The 18655-nt window shown below is 35.6% G+C and overlaps 1 protein-coding gene across 1 annotated transcript; it reads left to right on the forward strand.

The window, feature by feature from the left end:
- Positions 1–122: 122 nt before the first annotated feature.
- LOC132848886 (adipose secreted signaling protein) lies at positions 123–12970 on the forward strand. The gene is made up of 7 exons (XM_060874947.1): positions 123–310; positions 3307–3380; positions 4432–4571; positions 6059–6197; positions 6602–6727; positions 11760–11863; positions 12313–12970. Exons 2-6 carry the CDS (start codon positions 3362–3364, stop codon positions 11858–11860), a joined length of 525 nt encoding a protein of 174 aa, XP_060730930.1. The 5' UTR covers positions 123–310; positions 3307–3361; the 3' UTR covers positions 11861–11863; positions 12313–12970.
- The last annotated feature ends 5685 nt before the right edge of the window (positions 12971–18655 follow it).

Consider the following 18655-nt stretch of genomic DNA (forward strand, 5'->3'; position numbering starts at 1 on the left):
GCCTCCCTGTCACCCTATTGGTTGGCACATTTGTCTTTTCGGCCTATGGATTGATTCTAGCCAAACCTTAACCGGAAGGCGGGATTTGTAGCAGCAGCGTTTGCGAAAAAACACAGCCCTTTCCTCTTATCTCTAGTGTCGTGCTACTAATTAGCAGTAGTTGCCAATTCTTTCTCTAGATATCACTACTGTATCATTTTTCTTGCTGGTATTTAATTCCGACATCCAAAATATTTGCAACAATTTAGCAGTAACATACAGCTATCTTCTGCTGGAGAATATTTATACAGCTGTTTCGACGCAACCACAGGTTTGTAATTGAATATGACGTGTTTAGCACATAGCACAAGTTCATAAGTTTATGGACATAGTGTTTACCATAGTAATATGTAAAATATGAATCGTGCTGCAGTTACAGACAAAATCAGCCATGTTTTCTCGATTTCTCCTTTCTAAGTTTTTTTAGTTTAGGCGGATGCAAGTGTGTTGCAGGTTCATCAGGAAGCTGAAACAAATTCTTACTTGTATATTTGCTTTTCTGGCAGTGGTTTTTGTGTTTCTGTGTGTGCGCTCTTGTGTGTGTTTGTGTGTGTGTTCATCGGACCCCAGGTTTTTTATCTGTATTTACATGTCGTCACCTACTTCCAAAGGTTTTACTGTTTTTATTTATGAATCTTTCCTTTTAAATTTGTTCTAACTCTTGTTTTGACTAGTACTACTATCCGTCGTACCCATTAGGATGCTTGTTTATACGTAGTTTTGAACCGATTTTAACCGCACAACATTGTTGACAAAAAGAAAGCAGAAAGAAACTAGGCTTAACAAATGTAAATTGTTTATTAAGTTAAGTTTGTAAATGGGACAGAACTCAAATAAATGTACAGTAAAATGTAATATTTACACCATCTCAGTGTTTCAGGCATAATCTAAGCAATGAAGAATTGAAGTGTAATTTAAAGTTGTTAATCACTATGTTGACTTACTTCCTTATTTTTATTTTTTTTGTCATTTCCTTGTCAGTTTTCATGAACTTCCTCAAAGACGATTAGAAATCCTGTAGATTATCCTGTATTAGAAATCTGCTATATATAAAATGTTCTCTTTTGAGAAATGACCTTTTTTCTGGTTTAGATCATGATTGCATGCCATGCTATGCCATTTCATTTTTGTCCTGTGGCTTGATTAGGATAATTATTTCTTACATCAGTTGCCAAACAATTTCTTCAATAATTTAAAGTAAAAAATATTTGTATATCAGTCAGTTTTCAAATATCAGTATTATATTGAAAACAGAAACAAACAATTAGCATGATAATAGTCTTGTATAATGGTTTGTGCCAGATTATGCATGCAGGATTGTGTGTATGTGTTCTACTATAGGTTTATCTCCATAAGTTAGCCAGCAGCTCTGTGAGGTGAATTATAACAAATGCTTTGCAGTTTCTCAACCTACCTTGCAGCTCTCTAATAAAAACCCAGCAGAGGATATAAAAACCGATAAAACTCAGTTTGAAGGTCAGAAGGTCAGGTTTTTAACTTATTCTTATATAGTTATAGGCAGGTTGCAGACCATTAAAGAGCCAAACAATTGTCACAGTAAAGGTTATTTATTTATTTTATATATGTATATATGATTTGCATATCTCTATGCCCAAGTTTTTTTTTTCAGACCACATTGTCACAATATGAAAGAAAATATGTTCAATATGTCCTCCAGTTCTGTTTTTTTTAATTATTTACCAATTACAGGAAAATTTTGCCCATTACATGGAAAGTCTTTAGTACCACCACCTCCCGGTCTAATCTAATCTAATCCTCTTAAAGTAATATGTTTTATCTGTATACTTGTGGGGTGTCTGTTTTTCTGTGATGTCCAGCACAGCTGTGTAAAGTAAGGTGAGTGCAGGCTAGGCATAAATTAATGGTATGTTTTCAATTGATTTCAAAATTTATTTGTATAATGCACATTGTCTCAAAGTAGCTTTAGAGAATATAAGAAACATAATACAAAAAGTTTAATATTATACAAAGATTACTATGTGTTTGTATTTATCCCCCAATGAATGTATCCAATGATCGAGATTTAAGCACTTATGTATGTCGCTCTGGATAAGGGCGTCTGCCAAATACTGTAAATGTAAATGCAATGAGCAAGCATAAGGTGACTGTGGCAAGGAAAATCTCACTTAGATGGAAGGGGAAGAAACCTTGAGTCGAACCAGACTAAAAGGGAACCAGACTAAAAGGGAACCTCACCCATTTGGGTGACACTAGAGGTTGGGATTATAAATATACAGTCAGACAATTGTTTATTGATTCAAAGGTTGTTGTCCTCAAAGACCACATGTAGATAGAATCTCCTCATTGACTGTCTGAAATCCTCATGAAGCGTAATCCAACTGGAGCTGGTACATGGTTGGCCTTTTCTCAATGAAGGTTCAAAATCCTTATGACCCGGAACACAACTTGAGCTGGTACAATCTCTGGATGCCTCAGGATGGGTAGAAAAAGAGAAGCAAGTGGAGAGGAATTAGAATAGCTGCTGGTCATAATATTAGCAAGCACTAGATGATAATGTGCAGTTGATCAGATATTCTGGAGGACACAGTTATGGAAAGTATTATGTGTATGCCTAACTAAAGCGATATGTCTTTTAATCTACATTTAAGTTGGGAGAGTGGGAGGGTAAATCTGAGCCCCAAACACTGTCAAGAAGGCTATTTTAAGGTTTGGGAGCTAAAACATTAGGATGTTTTTATATGTACCGCTTTTAGTAGACATATTCTGGAAACCGCCAGAAGTACTGAGTTTTGTGATCTCAAGGAGCATGAAGGATTGTTGCATGTTAGAAGACTGGTTAGATACATGGGATTTAAACCATTTGGAGATTTATTTGTAAGTAGCAGCAGTTCGTAATCAATTCTAAACTTAACTTAGCCAGTGTAGAGATGATAAAATTGGGGTTATATGATCATATTTTATTGACCTGGTAAGAACTCTGGCAGCTGCATTTTGGACTAGCCTATTTATTGAAGATGCCAGACAACCACCTGGTAATGCATTACAATAGTCTGGTCTGGCGGTCATGAATGCGTATTTGTTCATCCTGGCTCACTAATATTTTCAGCAGGGACTTGAAATTAGAGGAAAGAAAATTTATGTATTTAAATCAGATTAAGCATTGTGTAACCAATACTTTATTTGGCCTTTGGTTTTCTTTGCCATGAGAGCATAATTTCCTTATGCTTTTGTCAGACATTTTTTTTGCTGCTTTACTTTATTCACCCTTTTCCATTTTACTAACAGGGTTTGTTGGGACTTCATCATGACACTGTGATTTAGTCTCTTATCAAAGACGCACATGGCAACTGCCAAAAAAGGTGGGTGTGTTATCTATTTCCTTCTGTTAACCCTTCTCTATTGGTGAGTCTGGTGTAAAAAAATAATTCCTAAAATATTACTGGTTTTGTATTAGTTTAGGTAACACTTTAGCATACAGATAGCCTTGCTAAGTATAAGGATGTCAATCTATGTTTTATAAAATAAACTAGTAGCTAAATACATTAATTAATTAAACACATAAATATGATTAAAGATTTAGAAAAATCAGCTTGTGCCCAATTTAGGGCAAGCTACTTTTGTTTAAATAAATACAGTAGCTCACAAAGTAGAGTTGTAATTGATTCCAAGGAATCTGTCCTTGGATGGCCTATGTGACTGACAGTGTATGCCTCTCTACAAATAGAATGGAGAGACATTAAATGTGATTGACAGTGTAGGCAGTGTACAAATAATTTAACATTGCCTAATTTATTGCTGTTGTTAACATATTTAGGTTTGACTTGTCTCTCAGTGAACATTAGAGACTAATAATGTGTACAAATAGTTATACCAATACTCTTTATTGTGCTGAACATCATCTATTATATTGTCTCTATAATTAGAAATTGCAAAGAAGATCATAGCTCTAGCTGGGTTTTGTAATGCATGTGTCTGTAACATTCTGTTGTCATGCTCTCTGGCTTGTTATACATAAAACAAACTCATATATTGGGAATAAAATCAATTTGTGATTAATATCATTTGTGAATTTTGTGAATATTATCATGAATAATATCATTTGTGATGTGGTAGGCAAAAACAGTTAAATGTAAATAGCAAATAATAGGCTTGGAGTGCAACTTTGGAATACTGCCATGGAGTACAACTTGGAGAATTATATTGTGGCCTCCTGCTGGTGTTTGGGTCCGAACTGACATTGTCTTAGCAGCCACATGTACAGATTTTTAATATATATGTATTATGTATACAAAATTCATCTCTCTCTCTTTCTCTTAGCAATAAACACTTCATAGGAATGTAGGAGATGGTGGAAAACAGTTTTCCTGTGTATATATTTTTATGTGTTAATGTATGCATGTGTTACTGCAGCTTCCTCTAAGGTGGGAGGCATTCGCTTTGCTGAAGCAAATGCTGCTTCTGCTGCTCACTCCCACGTGCACTTTGATGAAAAGCTACATGACTCTGTTGTCATGGTGATTCCTGAGTCTGATGGGAACTTCTTGGTTAAGGTGAGTTTTTGGGGCAGTGGTTCTCATTTACATACATATATGCATGTATGACTCAGCTTCTGCACTGGTTGCTCTCAGATATACGTTATTACTGAGAAATGAATCAGTGTATGAGAGAACAGTGGAATATGGCTAAAATATTATATATTATTATATTATATCACATAATATTAAAATATTATGACTTTCATACTTAACAAACAAGGCTTTTAAAATTTCATTCAAAATTCAAGGGTTCTTGATGATAAAGGAAAGTAGCTTGCTACTTTTTTACTTTGCTAGGACGTTTGTTAGCCTGTGGCAAGTGACACCAGGCAGGTTTCATTACGCATGTATGACTAAGCTTATCTAATTTGTTTCACAATATTATTAACCTCACAGCTGCATTGTATTTGTTAAGTTAAAAAATAGTAGTTAACTATTGTCTGTGTGAATTAGAACCTACTCATTAAACTAAATAATTTTATAACTACACCTCTTGGACTAACAGTAATTCACTTGGGGGGGAAAGGAGTCAGGCAGTCATGGTGGCTTCGAGTGGTTTAGAGATTTATAATGGCTTAGAGTAGGTTATGTTTTCCAGGTAATCTAATTTGTAACCTACAGCTGGATTACTGCTAAAACAGGACCCTGATTTTTATCTTCTAGCTCATATGATTGTTTTGGAAGTCAGTTCTTTATAGGAAAGTATAAACCTATTATCTCTACAGACTCTTTGCTTGTTTATTTGATCCCCATTGTTCACTCACTTTTCTACCTTAAACCAGTTATTATCACTGATATAACGGAGTATGCATGTGCTCTATTTATCTCGTATGCAAACAAAATTCTGGTAGTTCTGTGATATCTTGCCTTTGGCAACACCACACCACTCCACTGTTTTTCAAGGAGTACTTTGTGTTTGCTGGAAACTATGAATAGAGATTCAATGCCACTGTTGTTTCAGATGAACTCCACAAATAGCCTGAAGTGTTTTGTGTTTTGTTCAGAGAGAATAATAGCTTTTTTGTGTAATAGAAAGAAGTTGTCTTATTCTTTAATAATTTACATACATCACTTTGTCTACTAATTGGGACACATCCCATTACATATTGGACACGCATACCCATACTCTGACACACAGTGTCTCTTATTTTATACTGTTTTGTTTTTGTTTTTTTTTATTGTGGCTGTCACATAAATGCTACTACATTTTTTCAGCTGCTTGCATAGAGACAGTGACTGTGGCATCATATCTATGTACATAATTAAAACAGTTGCCTTCTCTGTTTGGAACACTCTTCTTTAAAGAAGTCATAGACATTTGCATCTTTCTTCCTGCCTGCCTTTTTAAAGAATCCCCTCTGCATACAATGGCAAACACAGAGTTTATTATTTATTAGTCTGTTGACTATTGAAATTTTATGTGTTTGACCACAAATACTGTAATGAGATATTGAAAACGATTCACTGTTCCAAGGTTGGTAACCCTTGTGTGTTCTTTTCAGGTGGGCTTCTTGAAGACTCAACACAGGTATGAAATTGTCTTCACACTTCCAGAAGTCCCAGGACTTGGGAAAGATATGTGTCCAGCTCCTGTGCCCAACCCATACCTTCAGATAAAAGATCTTACGTCTGCTTCTTGTGGTATGCTCCCATAATGTATTTAATATTTTTTCTCATGTATTTCTCTCAGATGGGGTCTTCTATATTAAGAAACTGGCCACTGGTGGTGGTTACAATTTAATGCAACCTTAATGACCTTTAAATCATGAGCTTTGTTCTGTGCTTGATGTAAATCACAGTGTGACTTACATAAGCAAAGCACAAAATATTTCAGCAGTTCAAAATTTTTTTGTAATTTTCTGGAAAATTTTATTTGGCTTATGACAAACATGATTTTGTGGCTTAAATTTAGTTTCATCATACCACAGATCTTTTTTATTAAAGATTTCAAATTTTAATAATATTTCTTATTCCACTCCCTAATTCATGCTCACATTACATTATGCCATCAGATATAGCATTATTTATTTCCTGTCTCTTTTTAGGAGGTTTAAAAGTGACTTGTGAATATGTGGCTCACAAGGAGGGGGTGCTGTGTGAGGAGATGCTAATAGTCAGTGAAAGCAAAGAGGATGTGTGTCTGAAGGTGAAAGTTCATGCCCGTGTTATGGGTAAGTTATCTTCTAATTGAGCATAGCCAGCCTCAGCAAAAACACTGTTTCTGAGTATTTACCAAGAAAGTGTGCTCACCTGTTTTTAAGCCTCAGCATTTAACATGTGGGGTTAAATACATGTTTTCTGTTTTTCTCAATAACCTATAAAGCAAACATATTACATTTTTTTCCATTAGCACTAAATTAGATGTTAAAATTGTCATGTTAAAATTTTATTGGTCACATACATAATCGTACACAGAAATGCTTTTTACGACTTTTTACGGCTTTTGTCCACATTATAAAAATAGAATAGTGTCAGAAAACGAGATTTAAAAAAAAACAAAACAATAAAATAAAATTAGTGCTGGGCAACGATTAAATATTTTAATCGCGATTAATCGCATCATTTTTCTGTGATTAATCGTGATTAATCGCAGCATGCGCAAAATTCAATAATGAAATCAAAAGTAGTGTATTGCATAATTTTATTCTTTCAAAGTACTGCTGTATGAACAAAAGTGCAATAACATTTGGTTTGTCAAAACATTAAACACAAAGTGCTTTTTTACAGCAGTTAAAAGTTAGTAGCAGTTAACACTTCTTGTAAATCTTAACTTAACCATTAATGTAATCAAATTAAATATAACATTAACATATAAATAAAACATTAAAACGTTAATGTTTTATTAAATAAAACATTAACGTTTTGTTTAGTTTGTAAAGAAAAAAAAAATATGTCCAGAACCTCGATCATAACATTATAACTGGCCCCTTCCGAGCAACAACATCAATCTCCTTTAAGAGACTGAGAATCTCAGTCCAAAAAAAAAAATAAAAAACTTTCAGTGATGCAGGTTGAGTGGACAAAATTAACTGCATGTATCCATTCTTCCAACTTTACATTTACTTACTCATCTGCACCAAGCCAGTTGCTAAGACACACAAGGTCATTCACATTTTCAGATGATAAAGAAACTCTCTTCTTCTGTACAATATGACCAGCAAGAGAAAACAACCTTTCACAGGGTACGGATGTTGCACGTGTGGCCAAGTACTTCTGTGCAATTGAGGCCAGCCTGCTGTGTGAGCCTGCATGTTTGGACCACCACTGTAATGGACAGGCCTCTGTACTGATGGTGGGCTCTGCTCTGTATAGACGCACACCATTCTCAATTGAGTCTTCCTCGTGTTCAGAATCAGATTCTGATGAAGCAGCCAATAGGGCAAACTTTCTCTTTGATGGCTTTGATGTTGTTGCTTCCACAGGTTCCTCTGCAACAACCCTCTGTTCCTTGAGTAAGTTAGTGACTGAGGCCCACACCTCACCTCTCTCAGCTCTGGGTATAAACTTGAGGTCCTTGAATCTCGGGTCCAATGCGGTTGCAATCTTCAGATATGCAATGTTGGCATTTTCCTTGCGTGTCTCCAGGTCTGTTCTGAATGTAGACTTGAATTTGACCACATAGGCAGGGTCATCATCTGAGCTCTCCATCACCAGAGAGAGATGGCAAAAAGCAGGCAGAACCACAGAGCATGAAACATATTTTTCTCCACCCAGAAGTTCAGTCACTTACCTGCAAAAAATCACTTACATTCACTTGTACACACAAAAAATGTCCTCATATTCATGCTTACACACACATACAGACACATTATTTCTCTCTCACATGCACTCAGACAAGACAGTGAGAAATATATGACGTAAAATATACCTGCAGGGCTCCAGTAGCATTTCCAACCTCTGCAGTTTGTCCATTTCAGCTGTTGTTGGCATGGCAATCTTCGTGTTGTGTGTGGTGAGGACATCCCTCAGTGGCTGTTAGTTTCTGCGGACACTTTTTATCATGTCCAGAGACAAATTCCATCTGTGTGGAATGTCTTGTATAAGCGACTCCTTCTTTTGTCCAAGTTCAATTTGTTTTTGTTCTAATTCTGCAGCACTCGCTGGACTGTGCTTAAAATGGCCCACAACCTTTCTGCATTTGGCCAGGACGTTGTCAAACGCGCTGTTGTGCAGAGATACTGTGACAGAATGCTGGAGACTGTGCGCGACGCAGGGGACGTGTTCAAAAGGCAGATGTCTCGCAGCAGCGATCATATTTCTTGCACTATCTGTGCTAAGTGTGCTGACTTTATTTGAAACGTCCCACTGCTGTGCAACATGAATAAAATGTTCAGCGCACGTTTCAGCAAAATGTCTCTCTTGTGTCTTCATTACAGTCAGAGCATGTGAATGCACTTCCCATTGTTCATCAATGTAATGCACTGTAACTCCGAGGTAATTATGGTTACCCAGCGATGTCCAGTAGTCTCCGGTGAGGGCAACAGTTGGTGCATGTTGTAAAGCCATCGCCTTTATAGTCCTCTCCTTTTCATACAATTCATGTATTTTTCTTGCGATGGTGCGTCTTGGCGGAGGCTCATACATGCAGTCATTCGTTGCGATCCTAATAACATTCTTCAGACCGACATCTTCCACAATACTAATCGGCCTGCAGTTTGTAGCTACCCACTTTGCAATGGCATTTGTTAGCTTGTCTTTCTTTTGTTTATCTATAGTTCTCCCACATGCTGCATCCAATGTAGTCTGCCGAAGCCTTCCTCCACTGTTTGTTTGGGTGGGTGATTTGCTGGCATCAGCGGTGTGCATTGCATTTAAGTGATACTTCAGACTCGAAGTACTCCGATGATAAGACAATTCAGCTTTGCAGTGGTTACAAATAGCTTTAATTCTATCAACTCCACTGTGTGGAAGAGGTTTAAAATAAAAATGTCCATTTAAGATTTCGGTACTTTTTACCATTTTTCTGTTCGCACCAGATATTTTCTGTTTCACGCTGTAGCTCTCTTAGGCACACAACAAATGCTTTCATTGGTTGAGACGCGTGATGACGCTCTTCCCAAGCAGCCAGTAGCCTACTGATAAACATCCCACCCCTCCTGTGACCCATGGTTTGTGTTGTATTCGGTTGTATTATTACAGTCTATCTATGTGTATTCAAACGCAGTGAGCAACGGACTTTCAAAATAAAAAGTACGTTAACGCGATAAAAACGCGTTAACTTGTCCAGCCCTAAATAAAATAGATCAATAAAAAATGGAATGAACTGTGCAGATAATAACATAAAAAGAAATAAAATGCATTTATCTGTACATTTCATCAGAGGAAAATAAATAGACAAAAATGCAGCATATGAATACAAAGATGAATTTTTCGAAGTTTTTAGTGCAGGAAAAAAATCACTATCAACTATCACTGTTCACTATCAATTTCTTTGTCTTGCTGACATTTGGGAGAAGATTGTTCTTCTGGCACAATATCTTCAGGTTTTTAATCTCTTCTAGTTAGGTTGTCTCGTTGTTGTCAGAGATCAGGTCCACCACAACAGTGTTGTCAGCAAAGTTGAGTACACTCTGGGGGGCTCCAGTGATCCAGTGATGGAGGGTGAAACATTTGGTCTGTCTGTCTCAGGAAATTGGAGATCCATTAACATGGGGACAGGCTAAGATCTCCAACTTGGGGGTGGCTATGGAGGGAGGTATGGTGTTAAATTCTGAGCTTTAGTTAACAAGCAGCATTTTGCTATAATTCCCTTTTTGTTGTCCAAGTGGCACAGGGCTTCATGAAGGGGGTGTGCGAAGGTCTCCTGTAGTTTCCTCTTCTAGTGCCACTTCAGCTCCTTTACAGTACCTATCTGCACACATTGTAGGATGGCCTGTTGTAGACTACTAGTAATCATTCTTGTTGCTGTGGCAAGCCCTGCATTGTAGGCAGCGGAGTTAGAGCTAAGAGCGTTGTGTATGATTTTATCAACCCACAGTTGATAAACTTTCTAATGATTTTGTGAACTGTATCTTCATCTAGTTTCCCAATAAAATGTTTAACACATCAGAGCTCAAAAGAGTTATCAAGAATGTCCTGCAGAGCAGCCACAGATTGGTCTGTCCAACATGGTTTCAGCTGTTTTAGCCTTTGTTTATATCTAGACATAAGGGAGATGGTGGCATGGTCCACTTTCCTAAATATGATTGTGTCTTATTACTGTCTTTAAACCGTGTGCAGCAGTGGTCAAGTGCCCTATGGCCCATGGTGGAACAGATCATGTGCTAGTGGACCTTTGGCACTGCTCAATTGATGTTGGCACTGTTAAAGTGTTGTGACTGTTGCAAAGTGAGAGCCTTATGTAGTTTCTATAATGCAGTGTTTGTGTTTGCCTGAGATGGAATGTAAACAAAACCAAACAAAACGGGTATGGAGCAGTCATGAATGCAGCCGATCTCAATGGTGCTATTTTGCATTTTTTGTTCCTTGCTTTGTCTGCAATTTTAATTCGCTTCATGCACATTTATATTGAGCTACAGCTTGAGAGATTGTCTTCCAATAATTAACAGTCATTGATTGAGGACTCTCCAAAATATTTGAACCCATATCTAGGTATTGCCATATGCAAATAATGTTAATGTTGCTACAATGTATTTAAGTCCAGTACATGTCCACTGTAACATTTCGTATAACATATTATCTGAATATTAAACAATGAAAAGACTAGAAGTAGAATTTCCATTTTCTTTAATTGGTATCTGCTGCACCCTGCTGGTCATCTTTTAAAAATGCAGCTAGAAATGCCTCAAAGGTAACACAGACCAGATCTGTCTTGTGTCAAGGCGTCAATGATTTGTGTGTCTGATGATCTGTCATTTTCTCATATTTTTTAATTGCCCTATGCATCTATTCTTTTTAATATCTTTACATGATTTTCTCTGTATTACCCTTATACCTGGGTATTTAAATCCTTTTAACTGTTTAAATGATTTCGGATATCATCTTAATGTTTGTGAAACTACCATTAATATATCAGAATAAAATATAGTGACAGAAAAAGAAAAAAAAAATTGCTCTTAGCAAGCTATGTATTTATAATAAAAATTAAAGTATCCAAGTCATCTCTAATTGTATGCCATGAAGATGTTACTGTGCACACTTTGGTCTTGAAGAGAATGAGAGGTGCTCATTTAAACACATTTTATACCTTGTCTTTTTTCTCAGATCGACATCATGGGACACCGATGTTGTTAGAAGGGGTACGGTGTGTTGGATCTGAGCTTGAGTATGACTCAGAACAAAGTGATTGGCAAGGATTCGACTAAGTGGTGATCTATTCTTTTCAGATATTCTCACTGATAAAGTGTATTTGTTTGAATAAACAAACACACACACGTTGTATTCATGGTATTGTACAAAGGTTTTGGGCATTCTAAAGTTTGTCATTAAAGAAAGCATCATCTTATATTACTGAACACTTTTTAGACAAAAACCTGCAGCTGCAAGGTTGTGCATGCAAAAAAGTCATAGTCTCCAGAAGAACTGCAGTAGGTTCTCCAAGATTCTCAGTAAAACTTGTCAGCCCCTTTCCTGTACACAAAGCATACACAAAGTGTTTTATGTAGAAATGTTTCATTGCTTCTTTACCTTAGAGCAGTGCTTTGGATGTCCCTTGTACTGTTTGTGTGTGTGTGTGTGTGTGTGTGTGTGTGTGTGTGTGTGTGTGTGTGTGTGTGTGTGTTCATGTGTACATTCATAATTTTTTTCTTTCTTTCAGGGGATGGGGGCAAGGTAATTGTATTTTTGTATGTATTTTTTCCCACTATAACTTATGACAGTTGGTACAGACTACAAACAAGTTACTACTTTCACAGTTTAAATTATAGAAAACCCGTACATAAATTGAGAACTGGTTGATCTTACAAAAATGGTAAACATATACTGTATTTGCCTTTTCTTAAGCATTAGTGAACATTATTAAAATTGTCATTTTACTGTTGTAGAAAATGATTATATAAGCCATGGGTCATATTCCCTCATGTCTCACATGGTACACATCAAGGGCTTATTCATTGCATAGAATGTAGTATTCTTTTCATATTTAAAGTTAATGGTTTATATAAATTTAAATAAACCTCAGTGCCTGAGTCATGTTTTTTTTATTTTATTTAGACTTTTCCATAAGGCCCAGTAACTGTATTGTCTTAAATTAATGCAGAATGTCAGAGGCCTTACTTATGCATAGTAATGTGACATTTTGTGACAAGTTAGTATCTCTACTTTAATGGTTGTTAGAGGTTCTTGATTGTGAATGCATGTAATTTGTGCAACATGATTTTTTGAAGAATGTATGTGATGTTGGGTGTTTGTATGTTAATGATATTTGAATGTAAAATCATCTGGTTTGATATAAATACAACACAAGTTCATTGAAAGATGGCTGCTGTTATTCGTTATATTTCATATATAGAAAAATGGTCTCTATACATTGGTTCAGACCTTTTAAGAGTATTTTTGGATGCCCAATAAAGGGCAGTTTGCACTCTGCATCTTTGGACTCTCAAAGAAGTTTAACTATTTTATATAAGACTCTAAATGAAGAAACAAAAAAAAAGTAAAGCCCATACTTATATCCAACTGTAAATCTGTAGGTTTATTTGTAGTGGTTTATGCACAGGAAATGCCCTTGCAATTTTATGGATTTAGAAGGTTATGTCAAGACATGCCAAGATACCACCAAACACTGAGTGGTGTAATAAAATTTAAAAGTGCTTAGAACAAAATATTAGTTTTGGGGTGTGCATACTTGTGTGAAACTAGGTTTTCGAGTCATTTCACTCTTAAAGTTTTAGAATATCATTCACTTACTTTATTTATTTATTTTGATTGATTATATTTATTAATTGACATTTTAACTTGGGTTGTGTAGCTTTTCATATATACTGTGTATTGCAATTCTTAAGTAATATATTACTTACCTTAATATTTTAATGCACATTAATGTGTGGTGTTATTAACACTTCACTTGTATGTGTACATTTTAGAAATAGCTGATTTCATACAAATTCAAACTAATTTGATTAAATATAAATTAATTACAAATTAAATTCTTTTCAACGAACAGGTTTAAATAAAACGTGGAATTCTAAGCTTTCTTTAAGGTCATATTTTAAAATAGTTACTATTTTAAAAGTCAAGTAAAGGATTTAAGAAAATATACTTTAGGTGATTTCCGCTATATACGTACATAGACTACAGAAACACTTAATTTCTGGATGCACTCAGGACAAGTCTCAAAGAAATATTGCAATGTAAGTAGGTAATGACACAAACGTTGAAACTTGAATAGAGTGGCTTTACTTTTGGTCTCACTAGAACCTATAAGCAGAAATAACGCAACACATACACCAGCAAGGCATGACCGTATCCGATGGATATTAAGGAATAATGAATGCATTACGTATGAGCTTGTTTTACAAGTGTTTCCTTGAAAACCTTTGTTATAAGAGTTCTAATGATACTTTGTTGACTTCACACCAACCACATTCTAGAGAAAATACAAGAGAAAAAATCCTTGGTTTACAGTTCAATTTTAAATTCTGTAGATGACAGTTATTAATAGTTTGCTTCTAAAAGAAAATGATAAAACACATCTCTCACTGTTTAAAAACAGATGAAGCCTACACAAATTTCTTACAAAATAATTTCATGAGTACCATAATGCTAATTATTTTTTTTTAACAGCAAGAGGCCTTTGAGGAAAATTAGATCTAATATCAAAAGCAGTTCTTGCATAGCAACAGGCCTTTAAGGCCTGTTAGTTTTCCCATCTCTAGTATTCGTATAAGGCTTCCTATGTTATCCTGTTCAATGCAAGTCCTGAGAAGTGGCCTATTTATGGGCTGGGTAAATAACTGGTATAGCAAATAGGTGGATAGAGAAAATCAACAGTCAATCAGCCCCCATTCTTTGCAATCTGGAACGCTGCAGGTAGCCATAATAAAGGCCTCAGTAGCTCTCACCAGCCACTTGGCCACAATGTCTGTTAAAAGGTGTCACACAAGCGCGCAGAATTCTTGAAGGCAGCTGTAAAAGTGATTCAGAAGTTGTGTACATTGAGAGGCATATTTCCAGTGCCAGATTTTTTTCTTTAGCAAATATTGGGGTGTTTTCTGAAACATTGGTAAAGTATTTAGTGCTCTCGTTCCTAAGAACTTTGTTTAAACTACGAGCGTTCCTCTACAGTCCTTGGAGGTTACGTAGTATGTAAACGCGTTCGTAAACTAACGAGTAAACTGATCCATTACTAAGAATTTCTTTATATGGAGTGTGTAGTTCTACTTCAAAAAGGCAGAGGCCGCTAATGTCTATACAAAAATCCCCACTTGGCACATGAACAAACGTTATTCGAGCTACACACCTCTAAAATCCCATTAGCATCTGCTATATGAATTCCTAGCAACAAGATTGCTGTGACTTTTTACAAAGACTCTGACCACGTTTCTGGGACGTACTTTTTTATTTTGGGCAACTGCAGAGGTTGATTACTGAATGAAATTTACTTTCCATATATGCTTATAAACGTTTGTTATCAACAGCACGTGTTTGATTAAAAAGAGCAAACATGCACGATCACGTCAACAAGCCAGAGAGTCTCAGACTACTCTCAGAGAGGGGGAAATAACACAGCTGACATGAGGCCAGAAGGAATGGGAAAAATGGCAGGGGCAGAACACTGCATTTACTGACATCCACAGACTTGGGAACTGATATTATAAGATACAATATAATGATTGGTCATTTTGTTTCGATTGTCTATTTAGGACAATAAACACAGTAATATAGCATGGTAAACTAAAAAAAAGAAAATGTGCAAAGTCTTGACAGCAGTACCTCACAAACAAATTGTGTAACAAAAATACTTCTGTGCACCCTAAAAAAAACCTATTATATTACATGATATTATATGATATATTATATTATATGGTCAAAATAAAATACGTAACTCAGTGTATATTTAGTAGCATTTGATATTCTCTTTGTTAATTAAGCAAGACAATTGGTATTAATATTGAAAGTCATCCTAGTTAACCTTTTTCTTATTTCCTCCGAGTGTCCTAATATTTTTGTAACTGTCTATAACTTTTCTATTTCTTCCAACAATCCAACAATTCCAATTTCTTCCAACAATTTTAATACATTATGTCTATCTGCGTCTATTCATGCGGTTTAAATAAATAATTCCTATATTATATTTACCCCCGAACTGTAAATCTATTTTGTAAATCTCTCTCCAGAATAGAGGTGGGTGGAGTCAACTACAACTACAACTACAAAAACGAAGACTTTTGGCAAAACGTAAACGTAAACTTACTCGTTGTTTAATCGCTATCTGGAAATACACCTCAGTCTTTAACTTTTCTTTTTGTAATTATTTAATTTTGTACTTTTTTGTATACATTTCGTAACAGCTATACGTTAACTATATAAAACATTGCATTTTTTAAGAAATGTGAAATAGCTACTGCACACACACACACACACACACACACACACACACACACACATTCAATACAATTGTATTCACACAAAAGTGAGTGTCCTTAAGGGGTGTACTCTAGAATCGCTTTTGGACATTATAAAATTATTGGGGTTTGGGGGAGGGTGGTGGGATACCCGGCGGAAGGTGCACAGCAAAGTACGCTTTGATATGAAACTATATGTATGTATAATTCTTATTTTAAGCAATGCTTAAATAACGGAATGTAAATTTTAATAATTTTTGTAAATATTTAAATTTATAATGAACACAAATTTTTCATAAACTTTATAAACAGATTTCAGTGCAGTGCCATGATTATTTTATAGTTTCAGTTATTTTCCTTTGGTAACAATGCACATATAAACGCTGCGGTGGGAATGATGTGTTTTAATGTATTTGAATTCCAGAAATGTGATAATCAAAGAGCACAATGATGAACGATTGTGAATAATTGTTCATAACATTTATCATTTATCATAACATTTATTTGTTTAGAAGAGAATAAAAGTCTTCTGAATAGTATTTCTGAAAGGTCGCTCGGATGTGAGTTTAACTGTATATGTTTTCAGGAAATGTATGCTGCACTGCTATAATGCTAAAGGTATTCATTTCAGATGCATTTCTTAATTTTAGTTTTTAAATTTAGTTTCATTCATTTTAATAACTATTATAATAAAATTACTTTATTCCCCGATGTTTTGTATAAACGGTTTTTCTCCCAGATGGAAACTGGGATGTAAGTGGTCCTTACAGTTGCAAATCAAAACGAATTTAATATTACAATAATATCCCTTTCTATTCTGGACCTTTTGGCCTGTTTTAGTCATGACACACATTTTAACTGTGAACCGTAGCCTAATTCAGTGCTGGGTGAGGATGAAATTGCTATGTGGGTGGGCATAGCATGTGAGAGCTAGACAAGAAATGTGACAGAGCATTTAGTTTACTGGCAACATCGTAAAGGACCTAGCAGGTAGCTGAAAAAGAATTAGAAAATAAAAAGCGCCAGCCTATAAACTATAAAGTTACTGATTTGGATAAACTAAATGTCAGTTGGCTCAGTTCAGTGATGTGATAGATAGAGAGACAGCGACTCTGTGAATCAGTTGGAGTAGTTGAAGCAAATTAGACCTCTCTTGACTGTGTTGTCACTTTGATGGAAGTCCTCTCTGGCTTTTTGACTGACAGGTCTATTCATTACAATTCACAGTTTAATTTGTGCACAGCAGCTGAATTGAATAATAAGTCAATTCATCGCTCAGTGGTAAACACCCCGCAAAGTGGGAAAACTGTAATTATGTCATTGCGCTCGGTCTGTAAAGGGGCTGTGATGGTGAATAAAGGTGTTAGAATTGTGAATTGGTATGAACTTTTCATTTAGTACTCCTGCTATATTTGTGTTTGAGTATAGCTATAAATGAAAATATCACAATACAGATGAATAATCGGCGCGAATAATGAATGATAACAGAAATGTCTGCCAAAATATATTCTTCTTCTTCTTCTTCTTCTTCTTCTTCTTCTTCTTCTTCTTTTATGATTTTGTCAAATTAATTTCAGGCAAAGCACTGCTTTTTATATTCTCTTCAAAAATGATTAAAAACTATCCATCAAAATTATATAAGCTTTATTATTCTGTTATAAATCCACTGCAAAATTACACTTGAGACGGTTTCTTTACTCAGATTGACTTCTAGCCTCATTATGGAACACGGTTGAGTGAAAATAAATTTACTGATCACTGCCTTAGGAAAACATATAGGACACTGCCTAATTATTATAAAGCACTGGTGAAAGGTTATATTGATTACTGTAACAAATAAATAACCAACTACGTATTAAAACAGCTTAAAAACATTGTTATGCAACTGTCAGTCTTTCAGAACATCTTGGTACAAGCATCGCACAAAGACACAGGATTATACAAAACGCTTAATCTGGGTTTCCCCTCTCGTTAACACCAGTAATCTCGGTCGCGTTTACTCCTCCTTCTCCTCGTAAACGTGCTTCTACTACAATTTGTTTACCAATCAACGGCTAGTTCACGAACAGACAGGAAGTTGCGTAGCAGTTCTTTTATCAATTTAAAAATGTATCCTGACACATATTTTCAAACGATCTACGTACAGTTAGGTGATTATAAGAGAATTAGAATTAATTTCACAAGTCATTTTTGTTTGGCTAATAAAATTAGTGCTCTATAAATATATAATTATTAATAAATTATTATAAATATTCACGTACAGTCGAAACCCTTACCTCACCGTAGAAGCTAGGCTGAGACCAAAAAACATTGTTACTAAGAGAGGTGTATAGGGTAACCTAATCTCTCCACAGACGATATCCGGGGCAAAAAAAGTTAAATTTTATGTGTGCGTGTGTTTAGTGGAATTTACCAGCGCCGTTTGCACAGGGTCCTTTCATTTTACCCTTTCTTGGTTAAAGCAGTGAAGCACCTCCCAGTGGCTCTGTCAATGACCTAGCAAACTCTCTGTATATATACACCGAGCTATGCACATTTAAGGGGGCTGAATACTGCCCTATAGCTGTGGGTCGTTTCGTGTGTCCGCAGGGCATT

Source organism: Tachysurus vachellii, chromosome 7, assembly GCF_030014155.1.
Source record: "Tachysurus vachellii isolate PV-2020 chromosome 7, HZAU_Pvac_v1, whole genome shotgun sequence".
NCBI lineage: Eukaryota > Metazoa > Chordata > Actinopteri > Siluriformes > Bagridae > Tachysurus > Tachysurus vachellii.

Coding starts and splice junctions, on each gene's coding strand:
- LOC132848886 (XM_060874947.1), top strand. Junction 4,572..6,058: donor ATGGGAACTTCTTGGTTAAG/GTGAGTTTTTGG, acceptor TGTTCTTTTCAG/GTGGGCTTCTTGAAGACTCA. Junction 6,198..6,601: donor TCTTACGTCTGCTTCTTGTG/GTATGCTCCCAT, acceptor GTCTCTTTTTAG/GAGGTTTAAAAGTGACTTGT.